This window comes from Bos javanicus, chromosome 1, assembly GCF_032452875.1.
Source record: "Bos javanicus breed banteng chromosome 1, ARS-OSU_banteng_1.0, whole genome shotgun sequence".
NCBI classification, from domain to species: Eukaryota; Metazoa; Chordata; class Mammalia; order Artiodactyla; family Bovidae; genus Bos; species Bos javanicus.
The window spans coordinates 107,066,778-107,086,872 of NC_083868.1; the positions used below are offsets into that span (position 1 = coordinate 107,066,778).

A 20,095-nucleotide genomic window follows, 5' to 3' on the forward strand; every position below is an offset into this window, starting at 1 on the left:
GTTTAAATGCTGTTTATCTCGAAAATTGAGGAAATAGAAATAAAAATCCTTCCTTTAATAAATAATTCTAGCTACAATTTCCTCTTTCTTTCTTTCCTTTTCAGGCAAACTGTTCAAAAGAGTAGTCTGTTACTTCACTCCATTTAGTCCCCAACTCCCTGGAATTTGGCTTTAACTCTTCTTATCACACTGAAAACACTTTTCTTAGAGTGCTTCTCAGATGGAGATGTCAGTGAAAATGAGAGCATTATTTGAATAATATACTTACAAATCTTCTAAGATTAAAGGAAAAACAATTATTGTCATGAAAGTTAGGCTACTTTGATAAAATTGTTTCAAAGTAATTTCAGGTAAATTTTTTAGTTGTGAAGCAGTGACATGTAATTAGAGAAACGTGTCAATTTTAAATGTGCATTAGTGTAGATAGAGTTGATTTTTATATGTAAATGTAATGTTTACATATATTTCCTATAGGTAAAATGTCAATTATTATGTTCTTTTTATAGTTGGAGAAGATGGACAAATAAAAATATGGTCAAAGACGGGAATGCTAAGATCGACTTTGGCTCATCAAGGTATGTATTATAAATGTCTTAACATTTTCCTATAAAAACAGTCTAATGTAGTTCCTCTGATTTTGGTCAGGTTCAAAACCTGAAATCTCTTACTTCTATTTAAACTTTTTCTTCTTACTTTCATGTTTCCTAATGGGGCATGGTGACTTTTATTTGAACCCAGAAATGTAAGAAATACTCAAGGACTTTTTCCCTGTTAGTGAATCTATAAAAATAGAGTTATAGGCTGGTGATTCTTTTTAATATAACTCTGAAGCATTATGTGCATATTCTATCTGAAATAGCACGGGGTGTCTAATAATAATAGAATACATTCAATCTCCATACTTAATAATTCTAATAACTTCTTAATATTAGCACCCTTTCTGAATTGTGTTGCACATTTGATTTCAGTACTAATGAAGGGGAACAGATACTTTCAATGATCCAAAACTTGGTAAAATAAAACTGCTTAGAACAGCATCTTGGTTTTCCATATTCATTGGGAAGAAGTGCCTATAAAATCAATCCAGAAGTCAGATTAATGTTGTCTTGAGCACATATCTGCTTCAGAGATAGATTGCCAAAAAGCTTGCAGACTGTTCTTCAGAATTATATGATAAAGTCATATTGTGAAGCATCTCCAACAACTGACTTCCAAAAATTTGCAGGTTTCATTTTTTAAATTATGTTCACTCTTAGGATAGTGTTAAAATAGCTATATTTCTTTACTACACATTAACCAAATGTTAGCAAAAGTAACCATAAGTGATATGTAGTGATTATCTCCTGAGGTTAAGTCTTTGGTACAGATGATCTCCAAATAGAATGTTTATCCATGAGTAGAAAAGTCAGAGTTCATAGAAACATTCATGAGCAAATTTCAGTTAGGAGAAAAATGTCAATTTATTGTTTCTTTAGTAATAAAATATACCTTTAGAAAATAAATTTTATTTTAAGCTAATAAGAATAGGCATTTACTTTTGGCTTTATAATTTTTGTTAGTGCTAATTATTTGGCATTCTTACCTTATGATGTCTGACTTACAAGCAACTACAGAATTCTTTTAGAGATCATTATCACCCCCTTGGAGCTGAGGCTGCAGTTCTTTTCAGCTGTAGCTGCTACTGATACATACCCTTTTTTCCTTTCTTTTCTTTTCTACTAAATATGTTGTCTAGAGAAGACACAGATCTTCAGAGAAATTTTGAAAGCTTATCTTATTACCCATTACAATAATCTGAATTTTTGCCTGAGATTCTTCACCAGTTGTCACTCTAAGGCTCCTTTTCTTTCTTTAAATTCTTCCTAGTCATCTCCTTCCCTTTGATTACCCCTGGGATCTACCATTTTGGACTTTCCAAAGTCTAAAGTTGAAACTTAGACTAAGTTGCTTAACATAAACATTGTTAATGATAGAGAGTAGAAGACATAGCACTTTTGGTTCAGTGCTGTGATTTATCTGAATAATGGGTCTGGAAAACAGATTGCTGCTTATTTCACTCTTATACAGAAAATGCTTTTAGAATTCCCAAACTTGCAGAGGAAGTTTGGAAGCCCAATATATTCATGAATTAAGGACTTTTCATTCATCAAAGGTCACAGATGGCCTGTGTGCTGAATCTAGCCCACTAGCATGGTCCAGGCCCAGCATTAAAGATTAGGATATTTTACATTCTTATATGGATCTCTTTGGTATCTTGAAAAATTGGAAGAACTGGCAACATTAAGTCTGCTTTCCAGAATAAATACGATCAACTGGAGTTCAGTGGTGGCTATGCCATTTTTAGTTGAATTTTAAACTTCTCTTAGTTTTCTTACACTCCACATATAATACTTTACTCATTTATATTACGTGGTAGAACACAATATAAACCTCTGAAGGGATTTGAGTTTGCAACTCCTATTTTCAATAATGTGTGTTTGTGCTCAGTTGTGTCTGACTCTTTGTGATCCCATGGACTACAGCCAGCCAGCCTCCTCTGTCCCTGGTCTTTTCCAGGCAATAATACTGGAGTAGGTTGCCATTTCCTACTTCCAATTTTCAATAATAATGATCATAAAAATTTGATTGTTCATATATGCCTTTGCAGGGAGTGCTTACATCTTTTTAAAGTATAAATTTTTTATAGATACTAATTCACATAGTTCAGAATTTGAAGTGTAAATAAGGGTATAAAGTTATCTCTTAAATACTACCCTTGTCTTTCATATTACCCCTGTCTTCCGGCCACCCAGAAAACATTCCCAGAGGCATACTGCATCTACTACAATATGCTCCTTACTTGTTTTCACTTGACTTGTGAACTGCATTGGATATAGTTTCATATCAGTAAATTAAAGTCTTCTTCAAGTTTTTTTTTTTCCAAAGTAAACATACCATTTTACATTCCCACTAGAAATATATGAAGGTTCCAGTTTCTCCAAATCCTCAGCACTTGTTATTATATTTTTATTATAATCATCCTAGTGACTGTGAAGTAGTATCTCATTGTAGTTTTGGTTTGCATTTCTCTTGTGACTAATGATGTTGAGCCTCTTTCCATGTACTTTATGGCTGTTTGTAGATCTAGTTTGGGGAAATATCTATTAAAATTCTTTGCACATTTTTAAATAGGGTTGTCTTTTTGTTATCGAGTTGTAAGAGTACTTTATGTATTCTGGTTAATAGACCATTGGCTATATGATTTGCAACTTGGGTATATGATTTCCCCATTTTGTGGGTTTCCTTTTCATTTTCTTGATGATATCTTTTGAAGCACAGAAGTTTCTTTTTTTAATATTTATTTTATTTTTGGCCTTGATGTGTCTTTGTTGCAACACATGGGCTCTTCGTTGCTTCATGGAGGCTTTCTCTAGTTGTGTAGTATGTGGGCTTCTCATTTTGGTGGCTTCTCTTTTTGCGGAGCACAGGCTCTAGGGCAGGTGGACTTAGTATTGTGGCCACGGACTTAGTTGCTCCATCCTGGTCTATCTGGGACCAGGGATCGAACCCTATCCTCTGTATTGGCAAGAAGATTTTGAACTACTGGACAACCAGGGAAGTCTCTTAAGCACAAAAGTTTTGATGAAATTCAGTTTATCTACTTTTTTTTTTGATTGTTTACGTTTTGGTGTTATATCTAAGAAACTATTGCCAAATCCAAAATCATGGAGACTTACATCTGTATTTTCTTGTAATAGTTTTATAGTTTTAGTGTGTACATTTAGGTCTATGATCTGTTTTTGTGTATGGTATTTATTTTGGAGAGGGATGGATGGTGCTTTTTTTGTTCATTCCTTCCAGTTACATTGATAACTAGGATTTTCTTAAAAGCTAAATTACATATTATGTCATATAGGATAGGTAATTTTATTATGTATTCATTGACTCACATAATGGTATTTTACACCAGCATTCCAAATGGCTCCAATTTCCTTAACATCAAATGCTGTTAAATTGCTGATCATTTTTATCCTATTTGAATCTTGTTATTCTTCTTACTCAAGGTTTATGTTAATTATGAGATTAATGAGCAAAACTAAATTAGGTAGATTTTATTTTAGTTAACCCATTAGTATTTCAGCTTAATAACTAGTATCTTTTTCTAGGTTAAAAATTATAAATTCACTATAGAACTATGATTTTAATTTATGAATTTTTGGTCATTGTTCCCACCCACACTTTCCTAATAAGCATAGACTTTTCCCATTTTATTTCTGGGAAAAATCACTGGAGAAGTTAAGTTGTAATGACATTAACCCGGAAGGAAAAGTCCCTAGTTATTTATAAGGTTTGTTTGATTTGCTAAATAGAAAAATTCCTGAATTCATTTCTTGATAATTGCAGGCAGACATAAAGATAGAAAAAGTCATAGTCATCCCCTTCTCCAATGCAGAAGAAGCATTAATTTTGTTTTTTAGTGGGATAGGGATGGAATTTGACTATGTCTAAAAAATGATTCTTACTGGTGTTTATCAAGAGTTATTTTTCCTTATTAGAGAAAAGTAATATGTAGGCCAAGAATAATTATAATGATGCCCTATTTTGTATTACATTGTATATTTTAATTATAAATTAAAATTGGAAGAGGGAAATACTGTAAACCTTTAAGAACATTTCCCTTACTGTATTCAAATGGATTAAAGAGATGACAAACACGGAATCTGCCTATAATGAATTTAGTAGAGGAAATATAAATACTGTAACACAAGGCAGAGTGTGCTGGTTGCCTTAAGGCATTGTGGGAAGACAGGAAGGCAGAGAAGAATGCTTTGAGGGGAGAGAAGGTACTTCTCTGGTAAATACTGCAGCATCTTTTAACTAGACTTTGAAGGATAAAGAAATTAGGTAGGGAAATGGGCTTGTTGTCAATGCAGCGGAGCTCTGGAGGAAGTTAGATGATCAGAGGCACAGAGGCAGACCAGCATAAAGCCTGGAAGTCAGGTGAGGGGGAGAGGACCCCTTGGGCCAAGTGTAGGCTCTGAGGGATGCTACTGCCAGAGGGACCAAGACACAGATAACCTCAGACATTAAATGAAGGGGGTTGGAATTTATACTTTCTTTTTAAAAATTTATTTTTATTTATTTGACTATGGTCTTAGTTGGAGAATGTGGGATCTAGTTCCTTGACCAGGAATTGAACTCAAGGGCCTCCTGCATTGGGAGCAGGGAAGACTAGCCACTGGACCACCAGGGAAGTCCGGTTGGAATTTGTTCTATAACCATATAAAAATCTTTAAAAGATGAGCAGAAGAGTAAGAGATAAAGCCTGTTTCTTCAGGTAGATTTTGTTGTTGTTGCTTTAGTTGCTAAGTTATGTCTGACTCTTGGCAACCCCATGGACTATAGCCTGCAAGTCTCCTCTCTCCATGGAATTTCTCAGGCAAGAATCCTGGACTGGGTTGCATTTCATTCTTCAGGGGATCATCCTGACCCAAAGACTGAACCTGCATCTCCTGCTTGACAGGTGGATTCTTTACGACTGTGCCACCTGGGAGACTCTTTAGGAAGACTACCTTAGCAGTAGGATGTAGGATCAATTAGAGGAGGTAGAGGTTACGTTGGGGTGACTGGTATGGAGGTTATTGAGGTGTTCTCTGCTAGAGTGCAGTGAGGCTTGAACAGAGGTGGTGATGAGAGTGGTTGAAAAAAGTGCATAGTTCTCAGTGGCTGAGAGGAATGGATCACCCTGTAAGACGTGAAGAATTCAGAGGAAGAATGAATGAGGGAGTACGTGGGGAGGGATAATATACAAATATGTAGAGTTTGAAGTTTTGGCATGTCTTTGGGGTAGATGGAAATTTGTTAGAACTCAGAAATAAAGGCTGAAATATTAATGTGAGAGTCTGTTACAGAAAGGTGAAGCTATGGAGGAAGTTGAGATCCCCAAGGGAGAGGTGACTGAGGATAGAAAGTAAAGAAACACATGCCTTCTTTTTAGTTTTATTTCTCTGTACTGACCTGGTGACATACACAGCCAAAAAGTTGTTTGTTTGTTTTTTTTGAGGAATAAATTCCACTTGATATTACTTATTTGTTAGTACATGTCTCTACAAATAGAATGAAAGGGAAATAATTCTTTGTTTTTGAATTCTTAATGATTTGACCACCAAAAAAATTGAAAAGCTTCCTGGAAAATATTGCAGCATATTTTAACTAGGTTTTAAAGGATAAAGTGCCTACTCCCATGAGCAACACAGTAACAAATGGTTGCTTATTTCATTACAAAGTAGTAGTAGTGGTTACTAATAGATAGTGCTTATATAGTGCCAAATTCTTCTCTACCTTCTTATGTTCACTCGGTGTAGACCTATACTGTATTCAACACAAAGGTAGCTAATGCTTCATGGTAATAGTGAAGAGTTTGTTTCAAAAGCATTCTTAAAAACATGCAAAAACAACATTTTAGGGGATACCTTTAGTATGAATGTGAAAAACATGGTATATTTGACCATGTACTTCCTTAAAACAATTGAAATACATTTTTGTCTCCTCTTCTGTGGTTTAAAATGCCTTCAACAGGTTGAAAGAATTTAGATAATTTGTTTTACAGAGAGATAAGGGTCTGACATTTAACACAACCCCAGGTGCATGTGGTTTCTTAAAAAATGTCAAAAAGATCACATGATCTTAGTGTACAAAGTCAGAAAAACAAGATCTTTTTGAGTGTCTTAACTGAAATGGAGCATAAATAAAAATTCCCAGTATAAAAAGCAAGAAATTAATTATTGCAAAACTATTTGTGTTTTTTGTCCATTTTTGTTAAAGATGAAATTCATAACATCTCGTTACATCATTTGCTAAATTTTTTGTTGTTAAGTTTTTTAACCTGAAGGCTGTATTATTATTCCCATACTGACTTTGCAAAGTGAAATGTAGCTTTAGCAAATGTTTTTAAAAAACATTTAAAAAATATTAGAGATTTGTTTCAAATGCTAGTAAGATGGATTTTTTTTTATAATAGAAATCATTGTTTTCATTATGAAGCTAATTCATCCACATTCAATAATCTTCTCCAGAACCACCTAAATCAAAGTTGTATAGCAATAAAGACATTCATATATACAGGAATTTCACACTTAACATTTTATTCTAAATGTAAAGAATGAATATAAAGACACATTCTCTTAGCTCTTGATGTTATATACATTTTGAATATTGCTGATTAGGAATCTATAACTAATAAGGCAGCTATTGATCTTATTTAGGATTGCTTATTTATCATAAAAAATTCCTTTTGTTTTTGGTTTGAAGGAATGTGGTTAAAAACCACGTATTTTAACAAAGGAATTGCTTAAATTTTCCTCTATAAGCTTATTTTGTTTTATTCTTTAAGTTACTATATCTGTTTCTTTAACAGTATTATTGTTTAAAAAATTATAAGCAGGAAATGAATAATCTCCACATCCCAACATGGGAGGTAAGTATTCTGAAGATTTATAAGGTTTATAAACAAGGAAATGGTGACACAGCTGACTTAATGGGGCCACGGATTCAATGTGAAAGAGGACATAAGAGTCCCTGGCTCTTCATCCTATACCCCAAACCATATCTTTTACCACAACTAAAGCACTAGAGTCACATCCTGTATAACTCAATGGGAGTTGTGTTTACTGAATTATTTCCTTGGGGGTAGATGTTTGTCATAGTTTTGTATACACTGAGGAAAGTGTAATTTTACTGAGTGTATTCATGAAGCATTGATAATTGATATTAAAGTATATAAATTTACTTTTTTTGCATAATAATTGCAACTGTAATAATGGAATAAAGAAGGAACCTGTAATTTACTCCCATATTTCCTTACAGTGCTTACCAAGAATCACATTTGGAATATCTAAAATTTTGATTTACATTTTCTGGGGAGTTTATTAGAGTTGAACTCTGTTCATTTGGAGATTTAGTTTGAAGCCCAGGTCAGCTCCTGGCTACTCCCAGATAATGTTCCAAGAGAATGTAGTTACTAAGAATAGAAGAAGTACCTTCTGAGGTGAACCATCTCATTGGCCATCTGTAGATTCCTCTGAATCAAGACAATCCTAGGTGTCACCAACTGACCAGGAAATTTAGACCCAGTATAATATCTAACCTATACCATGGATGGAATGCTTATGGAGTTTTTTGGATTAGATCTAAATCAGATTTTCTAAGTCCTCTAAGTCTGGTTCCCATCACTTCATGGCAAACAGAAGGGGGAAAAGTGGAAACAGTGACATGTTTTATTTTCTTGGGCTCCAAAATCACTGCAGACGGTGACTACAGCCATGAAATTAAAAGATACTTGCTCCTTGGAAGGAAAGTTATGACAAACCTAGATAGGGTATTAAAAAGCAGAGACAACACTTTGCTGACAAAGGTCCATATAGTCAAAGCTATGGTTTTTCCAGTAATCATGTTCGGATGTGAGAGTTGGACCATAAAGAAAGCTAAGCACCAAAGAATTGATGCTTTTGAACTGGTGTTGGAGAAGACTTGTGAGAGTCTCTTGGGCAGTAGGAGTCAAACCAGTCAGTCCTAAAGGAAATCAACCTTGAATACTTTTTGGAAGGACTGATGCTGGTGCTGAAGCTCCAATACTTTGGCCACCTGATAGGAAGAGCTGACTCATTGGAAAGGACCCTGATGCTGGGAAAGATTGAAGGCAGGAGGAGAAGGGGATGACACAGAATGAGATGGTTGGATGGCATTACTGACTCAAGGGGCATGAATCTGAGTAAACTCCCAGAGATAGTGATGGACAGGAAGCCTAGCATGCTGCAGTCCGTGGAGTTGCAAAGAGTCAGACGTGACTTAGCAACTCAACAACAAAAAGTCCTGTAAAGCACTGAGTTGTTGTTTTAGTTGCTGAGTCTTTTGTGACCCCGTGGACTATTGGCTCCTCTGTCCATGGGATTTCCTAGGCAAGAATACTGGAGTGGGTTGCCATTTCCTTCTCCAGGGAATCTTCCCGACCCAGGGATCAAACCCAAGTCTCCTGCATCTTATACATTGGCAGGTGGATTCTTTACCACTGTGCCACCAGGGAAACCCAATTAGAGCATTTATCTTACTAAAATTTACTCCCTGTTGATTGCTGATTGCTCCCTGTTGATTCAATCAATTGGGTTTTCCATTTCAATAAACACATCTTACTGATTGCTTATAAATCCTTAGATTCAGATTTCATTTTACTGTGAATGTAAATTCCTGAAAGATTTATTCACTCACTCACATAAAGTCAGCTACTATAATAGCCTGACTTAGGAATCCTAGACAATTTTTAAAAGCTTGATTTTATAAATATAAATGGGTTAATATTTTATAGATTAATTGTATAACCTTGATTCACTTCCCTAATGAATAGATTCTAATGAATAGGTAACTGGGTCAGACAGTGGACTACAGGTAATTTAATGCTCTCAATTGATACGATATTCATTTAAAAAAATAGATTCAAAGAAAGCATAGTCTTCCAGAAGATATTAGGTAATCTGTGAAGTAATTGAATTAAAAAATACCTAAATCTTATCTCTAGGATTCGTATCCTAGGAATCGCTAATTCCTGTCCTAGGAAATTGAAAACAGATTTACCGAGTATGGTGGGTGAATCAAACTTGTATCTTTCCCATGGAAGTGGAGTCAACTTTATCCTGGTAATACTTTAGCCTAACTTTCAGGCCAAAGCCACACTTGATAGACAGCAAAACTTTCCCTAACCTCATATTTATTTTGCCTTTTATGTTTCAGTATCAGGCTATATACTCCAGTTTGGATAGGCCATTGAATAAGGAGGAAATGAAATGATACCCCAAATTGGTTTTTTGACTTTCCTAACAATCTCCGTTTTATAAAGCATGATAATTAAAGTTTATCTTTTGGTTTTTTTTTTTTTCTTTTTACAGGAACACCAGTGTATTCTGTAGCATGGGGCCCTGATTCAGAAAAGGTTCTTTATACAGCAGGCAAGCAGCTGATCATTAAACCGCTTCAACCAAATGCTAAAATTTTACAGGTACTTCTCAGGCATTTGTAAATTGTTATCAGGATCTGCCAGACTGCTCAGTAAGAGGTCACTTTCTTAGGAGTCCCTTTCTTCTGGGTGGTCTTGTTATAGTCGAGGCTTTTAAGTGTGTGGTTTTATCAGCCTTTATTATAGAACAGGGAATACTTGTTGATGTTTCCAATAAGGTTCACTTCCCTCTTATTCCAACTCTCATTATATCAGTAAATCATAAATATGTTTACATGATTTGGCACAAAATTCAAATTTAGCACAGTCAGCCTCACATGGATAGATTTGAGACAGAATAGGACTAAATCATAAAACTTTAAGAACTTGTTTAGATGGTTTTTTATCATCTCTAGTGTCTTCTTCCCCCTCCTCCCCATTGTCTGTTCAGTACCCTTGAACTTTCTCTAAGACCCTAGAATTGTTTTAGTATTTATTTAAAGTGGGTTGGGGGGAGTCAATGTAATGCTTAGAACAAATTGGGTATATATAATTTTACCAATTACAGGGAAGCAGAACAATAGTGGCAGTTAAGACAGGTCAGGGTAGGACAAAGTAATGGAAAACCTTTAAGCCTGTCTCTGAGATTTTGATGTTTGATTTCAGTGTGAAGAGGCAGAATCATTTTCTTCATATTTTGATAGTAACACGGTATAGTGTAGGTAATAGAAATATAGATTTTGGAGTTAGTCACCTGGGTTCAAATGTTCATTACTTATATGTAACTTTAGGCAAATTATAAAATTATCTCAGAGCTTAAGCTTTCTCATCTCTTAGATGTGATCCTAATACCTAATTGATAGGATTATTGTGAGGATTAAATGAGTTAAATTACAAAGTACATAGGACAGTGCATATAATAAAAATATTGAATGTACACAATAAAGAGCAGTTGTTATTATTGATGTTATGGTGTTATTATGTCATCTGTAACTTTTATTTAGCCACTAATAAATTAGAGACAAGGAGGCCAGTTAATAGGTCAGGGATGGAGATTCACTGGCTACAGAAGGGATAAAAGTGTTTTAAGAAGAAACTTCAGGGTTTTTAGTTTGTTTTTTGCCATGCTGTGTGGCTTCTAGAATCTTAGTTCCTGGACCAGGGATTGAACCTGGGTTCCTGGCAGTGGAAGCTCAGAGTCCTAACTACTGGGCCACCAGAGAATTCCCAAGACGCATTGTGTTTAACAGTTCAGTAGATAGAGAATTTGGAGAGTAAGGATATAGAAATGACTTTGCGGTTCCATATTAGTCACTTCTGTGTAGAATTATGCTGTACATATTCCATACAGTCATCGTGTATTTACATTTTTACTGCATGAGGAACACTCTGCTAAGAACTGTGAAACAACAGAAGGGGAAGAAGCTAGGGAAGAGGTCTGGTTCTTCCTGCCTTTAGTCAAAGTCCTTCCATACCACTTATACCCTGAAAATGTTCTTTGAAATCATACAGCAAAAGCAGGCCCAATGAATCTTTTAATTTATAAATATATGATTTGTTTGTGCTGTGCTGTGTTTAGTTGCTCAGTTGTGTCCAGTTCTTTGCAATTCCATGGCCTGTAGCCTGCCAGGCACCTCTGTCCATGGGGATTCTCCAGGCAAGAATACTGGAATGGCTTGCCATGCCCTCCTCCAGGGGATCTTCCCAACCCAGGGACTGAACCCACATCTCCCGAATTGCAGGCAGATTCTTTACTGTTTGAGCCACCAGGGAAGCCCGTGATTTGTTTAGATACCTGTAATTAAGCATATATAAATTAAGCTCAGGAAGATGCTTATATCACCATTGATAAAGTTCTGGTTTTGTGGCTCGGTGAAACCTTTGACTCAGGAAATAGTGGAGGGAAAAATTCAGCTAAAGTGAAGGAGTTAAAGGAGTTAAATGGAATTCGTAATTTAATGCAAATCTTCTATTTCTTTTGGAAAACTAAAGTTCCAGCAGTTTTTCCTTGGGTATAAATATATACTCAACTTTAGATTGTTCACAAAAAAGAATGCTTACTTAATTCTTGCTTGTAGAATACAGTTCAAAAGTGTACACTTAATTTCCTTTAAGAGCTTTAGGGACTCTTCTAGAGGCCCAGAACTTGGTTTCATAGTGAAGAAACTTCTGTTTATTTAGTCAATCAGTGAGAATGTGATGCATACTTACTATATGTCAGGTACTATGTTGAGTGTAAGCCTTGTACTATAACATATTCAAAGTGAAACAGAACATAGTTTCTGCCTTCAAGGAGCTCATGGTTCAGAGGAATTTCACAAAATGCCTAATACCTTAAGAAATAATTGAAAATGGTGTATGCATTATGTATAATGTGTAAATATATGTACTGTATAAGTGATATCCTAAATTATAAGGAAAATTTAAACCATATTTTGTTCCTAACATTTAAATATGAACATTTTATTTTTTTAGCTTTAAAATAAATAATGTTTGTATATTGAAATTTTTATCTTTGCAGTTTATTTCAGGACAGTGGCTTAATTTAAAGTAACTTGTGAAAATTATTGCTTTCAAAACATTTGTTTTTGACATTGTATATTTTTATGTATTTTGAATAAAGCAAGTTATGAATTATTGCTTATTCTTAGGGCTTGCTGCTGTTGCTTATTTGACCCTAATTTGATGTGGGTTTTTTTTCCATATACATGAAGAACAATAGATTGGGAAGGATCTATAGAATGAAAATCCTTGAAATCAGTCACTCTTTGATGCAAATTTAGTTGACTCAGACATTAAAACGTACCTTATAGTCTTCAAGAAAAATTTTTTTTCAGTTATATTATTCAAATATAGTGAAAGACTAATGGCTTTTAATTACATGTGTGGTAATAGCTAAATGAGCACATAAATTATATTTAAGAGTGAGAAGACATCCATATTTACTTACTAGATTTGCCAATTTTGGTGTGACTTATGTAGATATATACACAAATATGTGTGTATTCTGTATATGTATAGGATATATATATCTGTAGAAAGCCTCTTTGTTATATAGTAAATACAGCAGAAGGTTCTCAGAGTAGTTAGTGTCTATTCTAAGGACATGAAGGTAAAGAGAATGAATCTTAGGGGAATGAACAGGAAAGAATAAAGGGAGTAATAAAGAGGATGTCCATATAGTAGAAGATTTTTTTTTTTTAAAGAAAAGAATTAGCAAACAAAAATGAAAGCAGTATCAATAACAGGATTAGCTGTGCAAAGGGAGAAAAACTTGGATTTAACTAAGTTTTGGAGTACATAACATATATTCATATTCATTCCATTATCATCACACAAACTTCAGGCTTTTAATAGTTTAACAGCAAGTGATTTTCCATCTGGGGTCCAGGCTATTGAGACTTGAAGGATGTGAGTTATATAGTGGATGTCATAGTGCAAGGTGCTTTTCATTAGTTTAAATCAGAAATGAACAAACAAATAGCTGTGCATAATGGCTATGAAAGGAAGATAGGAGTTTTCTCAAAGAAGACTAGAGAACACTAGAAAAAGGCTGAAAAAAAACAAGTCTTAGAAAATTTTCAGTGCCCTTGAAGTTATAATTTATATCTTATTTTTTCTCCTAGTGGAAAGCTCATGATGGCATTATTTTAAAAGTAGATTGGAACTCTGTCAATGATTTGATTTTATCTGCTGGTGAAGACTGTAAATATAAGGTATGTAATGTTTGAATTTATCACCTGGTTGAAAGAATCGAATTTTGGTGAAAAGTATTTAGCATATAAGAATATTCTTCAAGTCCTTCATTTTAGTCATATCTTTTAATCTGACAATTTAGGAAATTGTTATTTTATAATTTTCAGTGGTATTTTGAAGTGTTGCCTTTCTCCTTGGCCTATTTCATTGACCTATAAAATTTGATTTAATGAGTGGTAACACGAATACAATGCCTTGTTTTAGTGACTATTTAAATCAATTTAAGGTTTAAAAAGTCAACCATACTGGTTTATTAAATGTTAATCAGCTCCAGACCAAAATAATTTGTGAGGAAGAATAAGATTTATGGTAAATATAGTTGGAGAAAATTTGGTTCAAATAAATACTTTCAGGGAAAGTTGATAGAGCACTTATTGAACAAAAAAAATTTAAGCAAAAAACAGAATATTATTATTAAATTTAAAAGGATTACAATGGATAGGTTTTAGAATTAATTAAAGACTTCAGTTCAGTTCAGCTCAGATCAGTTGCTCAGTCGTGTCGGACTCTTTGCGACCCCATGAATAGCAGCACGCCAGGCCTCCCTGTCCATCACCAACTCCCGGAGTTCACTCAAACTCACGTCCATTGAGTTGGTGATGCCATCCAGCCATCTCATCCTCTGTCTGTCGTCCCCTTCTCCTCCTCCCAGCATCAGAGTCTTTTCCAATGAGTCAACTCTTCACATGAGGTGGCCAAAGTACTGCAGTTTCAGCTTTAGCATCATTCCTTCCAAAGAAATCCCAGGGCTGATCTCCTTCAGAATGGACTGGTTGGATCTCCTTGCAGTCCAAGGGACTCTCAAGAGTCTTCTCCAACACCACAGTTCAAAAGCATCAATTCTTCAGCGCTCAGCTTTCTTCACAGTCCAACTCTCACATCCATACATGACTACTGGAAAAACCATAGCCTCGACTAGACAGACCTTTGTAAAATCCAAAATTATCACGATGTTACTATAACTTTTTCTTTGAGATATTTAGGTTTCCAGGAATACAGCTTACCCCCCAGTTCCCCCAACCTTTGTGGATAGTAAAGACATGTAATTGCTAATATTATAAAATGATGATTTCTAAATCTTTACTTGATATTTTATTGGAAAGCAGACTTGTTTGTAATAATGTGGTGATGTTATAAAAGATTTTTTAAATTTGCTTTCGTAGGTATGGGATAGTTATGGCCGTCCTCTCTACAGTTCTCAACCTCATGAGCATCCTATTACCTCAGTAGCCTGGGCTCCAGATGGAGAATTATTTGCCGTTGGATCATTTCATACTTTACGCTTGTGCGATAAAACTGGGGTAAGACATAGTGGTGACCAATCACAGATGTTCTGTCATAAATGTGATAATGCACAACACACCTAGTTCTCAATCTTTAAAAACATTTTCAGTGATGCATTTGACTGCATCTTTCTGATTTGTCTTCTTAATATATTGGTTCAGTCAATTCCAGATTTATGGGACCATTCAAGCTCTTTAAGTTCAGTTTGAAGACTGAGTATGTTCTCTACTGTCTTTCTGAAAATACTTATTTTAAGCATATTTGTGAAAGATAGTAAAGTGTTAAAATTTATGCCCAATCAACATAGAGAGTTGAGTTTTGAACTTTTTCTTTTTTAAACTGTCAGTGTGCTTCATACGTGGAGAAGGCAATGGCACCCCATTCCAGTACTCTTGCCTGGAAAATCCCATGGACAGAGGAGCCTGGAAGGCTGCAGTCCATGGGGTCGCTGAGGGTTGGACACGACTGAGCGACTTCACTTTCACTTTTCACTTTCATGCATTGGAGAAGGAAATGGCAACCCACTCCAGTGTTCTTGCCTGGAGAATCCCAGGGACAGGGGAGCCTGGTGGGCTGCTGTCTATGGGGTCGCACAGAGTCGGACATGACTGAAGCAACTTAGCAGCAGCAGTAGTGCTTCATATAAAAATTTTGGTTGCATATTTTTGGTAAGGAATTGATAGTAATTTTTTTTAAATGGTCATTTTAAAATCAAAGATTTCATATTTGAATGCACGTATGATTTTTCTCTCATAAGAGAGTATGCCCTGTATACAAATTCTGTTTAAAACATAGGCAAACAACCCAGCTCAGCAGCGTTTACCATTGTACTTAGAGAATGAATTGTTTCATCAAAGTGCTCCCAAGGCAGCAGCATTATATGAGAGACTATTCCATATTGTTCCTGACTATGAGAAAATCACAATTTTTCTGTGGCTTATTTTCCTCAAATGTAAAATAAGACAGTTTATTTAGAATTCTTAAAGCCTTATAAACACAAAAAGCATAAATATGAATTTGCTTTTCTCTGATTTTGGTACCTAAAAATCTAAATATAATTCTCTATTTTTAGAAGCACACAACTGTACTTCTGTTTGACAGATGTTCTTTAGATGTGCATCGTTAATTTTATAATGTTGTCTTAGTTTCAGGTATATAGCAAAGTGAATCAGTTATACATATACATATATCCACTCTTTTTAAGTTTCTTTTCCCATACAAGTCATTACAGAGTATTGAGTAGAGTTCTTGATATAACACATTTTAACAGTGGTTATTCCTGGAGTTTGAAGTAGTAGGTGATGTTTTTTGAAAATTTCATTTTCTAAAATTTTCAAATTAAAGATATGCTTTGTATAACTCTTGAAGAGGGGAACAAAGCTAGATTTATTTTTTAATTTTAATTTGCTTGCAGAATTCATTGGATTCTCTAAATATATAATTCATCTTTCTTTCCTTTTTTAAAAAACATTGATTTTTGAAGCTATTTAATTTGTATACATAATAAAAAATGGAAAATTATTTTTAAGGTGACAGACATAGAACACATATATCTTTATTGGAAAATGATTCTGTTCACTAAGATATAAGTGCTATAAGCATTTTGGGTCAAAAGCAAATTACCTGGGGACTTCCCTGGTGGTTCAGTGGTTAAAATCCCATGCTTCCAATGCAGGGTTCAAACACTGGTCGGGAAATTAAGATCCCACATACTGTGTGGCCAATTAATAAATAAAATTAAAAAACAAACAAAAAACCTCAAAACTAAATTACCTGTATAAGTACTTCCTGCACATCTTTGTAAAAAATGCCAAGCAAATATAGTCCCTTTGGAGTTTACTTTCTATTGATAAGATGGATATTAAATGATTAATTACCCACTCATTTATTTAATTACAGTTGTAATAAATTTTACAAGAAGATACAGGCTTCTCCTAGTAATGAGAACTAATATCTTTGGGGGGGTCAAGGCAAGTTCATATGGTGAAAGGTAAGAAGGGCAATACTTATTGAGATTCTTCACCTTTTCCACTTACCAAGTAAGTGGTATCAAGTTAAGAGCCTAAAATTTAAGTCAGTGGGTGCTGAATACTTTTCCCACACAATTATTTATATCTTGAAAAAACCTTACTAAGGTTTCTTTTAAGAAGTACATATTTTCATCAGCCTGAAAATGTCACTCTTAAATGTAACTCTTTGTTTTTTTTTTTCCTCATAATCCTGCAACTTGAGTTCAGTTCAGTAACTCAGTCATGTCCAACTCTTTGTAACCCCATGGACTACAGCACGCCATGCCTCCCTGTCCATCACAAACTCCCGGAGTTTACTCAGACTCATATCCATTGAGTTGGTGATGCCATCCAACCATCTCATCCTCTGTCATCCCCTTCTTCTCCCTCCTTCAATCTTTCCCAGCATGAGGATATTTTCAAACGAGTCAGTTCTTCATATCAGGTGGCCAAAGTATTGCAGTTTCAGCTTCAACATCAGTCCTTCCAATGAATATTCAGGACTGATTTCCTTTAGGATGAACTGGTTGAATCTCCTTGCAGTCCAAGGGACTCTCAAGAGTCTTCTCCAACACCACAGTTCAAAAGCATCAATTCTTCAGCGCTCAGCTTTCTTCACAGTCCAACTCTCACATCCATACATGACTACTGGAAAAACCATAGCCTTGACTAGACGGACCTTTGTTGGCAAAGTAATGTCTCTGCTTTTCAATATACTATCTAAGTTGGTCATAACTTCCAAGGAGTAAGCATCTTTTAATTTCATGGCTGAGTTTAGGGTTTAGGAATAAACCTAAAAAAAGTTTAGAAGCTTTTTTAGGAGATAGAGAGCTTAGGATACTAGGGGCAAGCAGGATTTAGAAAGACAAGAAATAAACTCAGGAATGTGGTATGCAGCCCAGACATAAGCATGAGTTACAATGTAATCATAAGTAAACAGAGAATCCCCAAAGCAGGAACTGTGTTTGAAGGGCAACAATGAGACAATAAATCTGGGTGAGGGGAAACTGAAAATGTCAAACCTCTGACCTAATGCTTTTGTCAAAGTATAAAAGAAGACCTGATGCTTGAAATAAACATGTAGCCCCACATCTGGAGTCAGAGGCTACATCATTCTTCGCTCACACTGCTCTTCCCTTCAGGCTGATTCCCTGGCTGCTGGAGCTGGACTCCGGCAAAGATTGCCAGGAGAAATATCAATAACCTCAGATATGCAGATGACACCACCCTTCTGGCAGACAGTGAATAAGAACTAAAGAGCTTCTTGATGAAAGTGAAAGAGGAGAGTGAAAAATTTGGCTTAAAGCTCAACGTTCAGAAAACTAAGATCATGTCATCTGATCCCATCACTTCATGGCAAATATATGGGGAACCAGTGGAAACAGTGGCTGACTTTATTTTTCTGGTCTCCAAGATTGCTGCAGATGGTGATTGCAGCCATGAAATTAAAAGACGCTTCCTCCTTGGAAGGAAAGTTATGACCAGCCTAGACAGCATATTAAAAAGAAGAGACGTTACTTTGCCAACAAAGGTCTGTCTAGTCAAGGCTATGGTTTTTCCAGTGGTCATGTATGGATGTGAGAGTTGGACTATAAAGAAAGCTGAGCGCCGAAGAATTGATGCTTTTGAACTGTGGTGTTGGCAAAGACTCTTGAGAGTCCCCTGGACTGCAAGGAGATCCAACCAGTACATCCTAAAGGAGATCAGTCCTGGGTGTTCATTGGAAGGACTGATGTTGAAGCTGAAACTCCAATACTTGGCCACCTGATGTGAAGAGCTAACTCATTTGAGAAGACCCTGATGCTGGGAGGGATTGGGGGCAGGAGGAGAAGGGGACGACAGAGGATGAGATGGTTGGATGGCATCACCGACTTGATGGACATGGTTTTGGGTAAACTCCGGGAGTTTGTGATGGACAGGGAAGCCTGGCATGTTGCGGTTCATGGGGTCACAAAGAGTCGGACACGACTGAGCAACTGAACTTAACTGAACTGACTAGACAGACCTTGTTGGCAAAGTAATGTCTCTGCTTTTTAATATGGTGTCTAGGTCTTGCCTGGAAAATCCCATGGGCGGAGGAGCCTGGTAGGCTGCAGTCCATGGGGTCGCGAAGAGTCGGACACAACTGAGCGACTTCACTTTCATGCATTGGAGAAGGAAATGGCAACCCACTCCAGTGTTCTTTCCTGGAGAATCCCAGGGACGGGGGAGCCTGGTAAGCTGCTGTCTATGGGGTCACACAGAGTCGGACAGGACTGAAGCGACTTAGCAGCAGTAGCAGCAGCTAGGTTGGTCATGATTTTTCTTCCAAGGAGTAAGTGTCTTTTAATTTCATGGTTGCAGTCACCATCTGTGGTGATTTTGGAGCCCCCAAAATAAAGTTTGTCACTGTTTGCACTGTTTCCCCATCTATTTGCCATGAAGTGACGGGACCAAATGCCATAATCATAGTGTTCTGAATGTTGAGCTTTAAGCCAACTTTTTCACTCTCCCCTTTCACTTTCATCAAGAGGCTCTTTAGCCTTTCCCTTCTGCACGGGATCTTCCCAATCCAGGGTTCAAACCCAGGTCTCCTGCATTGCAGGTGGATTCTTTACCATGTGAGCCACAAGGGAAGCCCAAGAATACTGGAGTGGGTAGGCTACCCCTTCTCCAGTGGATCTTCCCAACCTAGGAATCGAACCGGGGTCTTCTGCATTGCAGGGGATTCTACCAACTGAGCTATCAGGGAAGCCCAACCTGTAACTTAAAGTTGTATAATTAATAGTAGTAATCATTTATCCAGGGCCAGATTCTGTGGAAGAGTTGTATAATTAATAGTAGTAATCATTTATCCAGGGCCAGATTCTGTGGAAGAATGTCAGTGTTAGAGATTATAAAAATCTGAGGAAGGATATGTATCCTAGCATTTGCTACAAATTTATTATTTCTATTTTGAGAGCTGTTTTGAGGGCTCTTCACAAATTTTTAATTGAGTGCAGTTTTCTTAACGTTTTCTTAAAAATTCTTTCTAGGTTTTCTTGAGAGAAATTAGATAGTAATTTTATAATATAAGCTTTAAAGTGTGATGTTGATATAAACT

General features: G+C 35.9%; 1 protein-coding gene across 6 annotated transcripts in view; it reads left to right on the forward strand.

Annotated features, from left to right (window-relative positions):
* IFT80 (intraflagellar transport 80) overlaps positions 1–20,095 on the forward strand; it is a 129,904-nt gene that overhangs the window by 30,377 nt on the left and 79,432 nt on the right. For all 6 annotated transcript variants that reach the window (XM_061417227.1, XM_061417219.1, XM_061417257.1 and 3 more), the window contains 4 exons: positions 507–575; positions 9,918–10,027; positions 13,591–13,680; positions 14,884–15,021. In XM_061417227.1, coding sequence (XP_061273211.1) covers positions 507–575; positions 9,918–10,027; positions 13,591–13,680; positions 14,884–15,021 — 407 coding nt within the window. The remainder of the gene's footprint in view (positions 1–506; positions 576–9,917; positions 10,028–13,590; positions 13,681–14,883; positions 15,022–20,095) is intronic.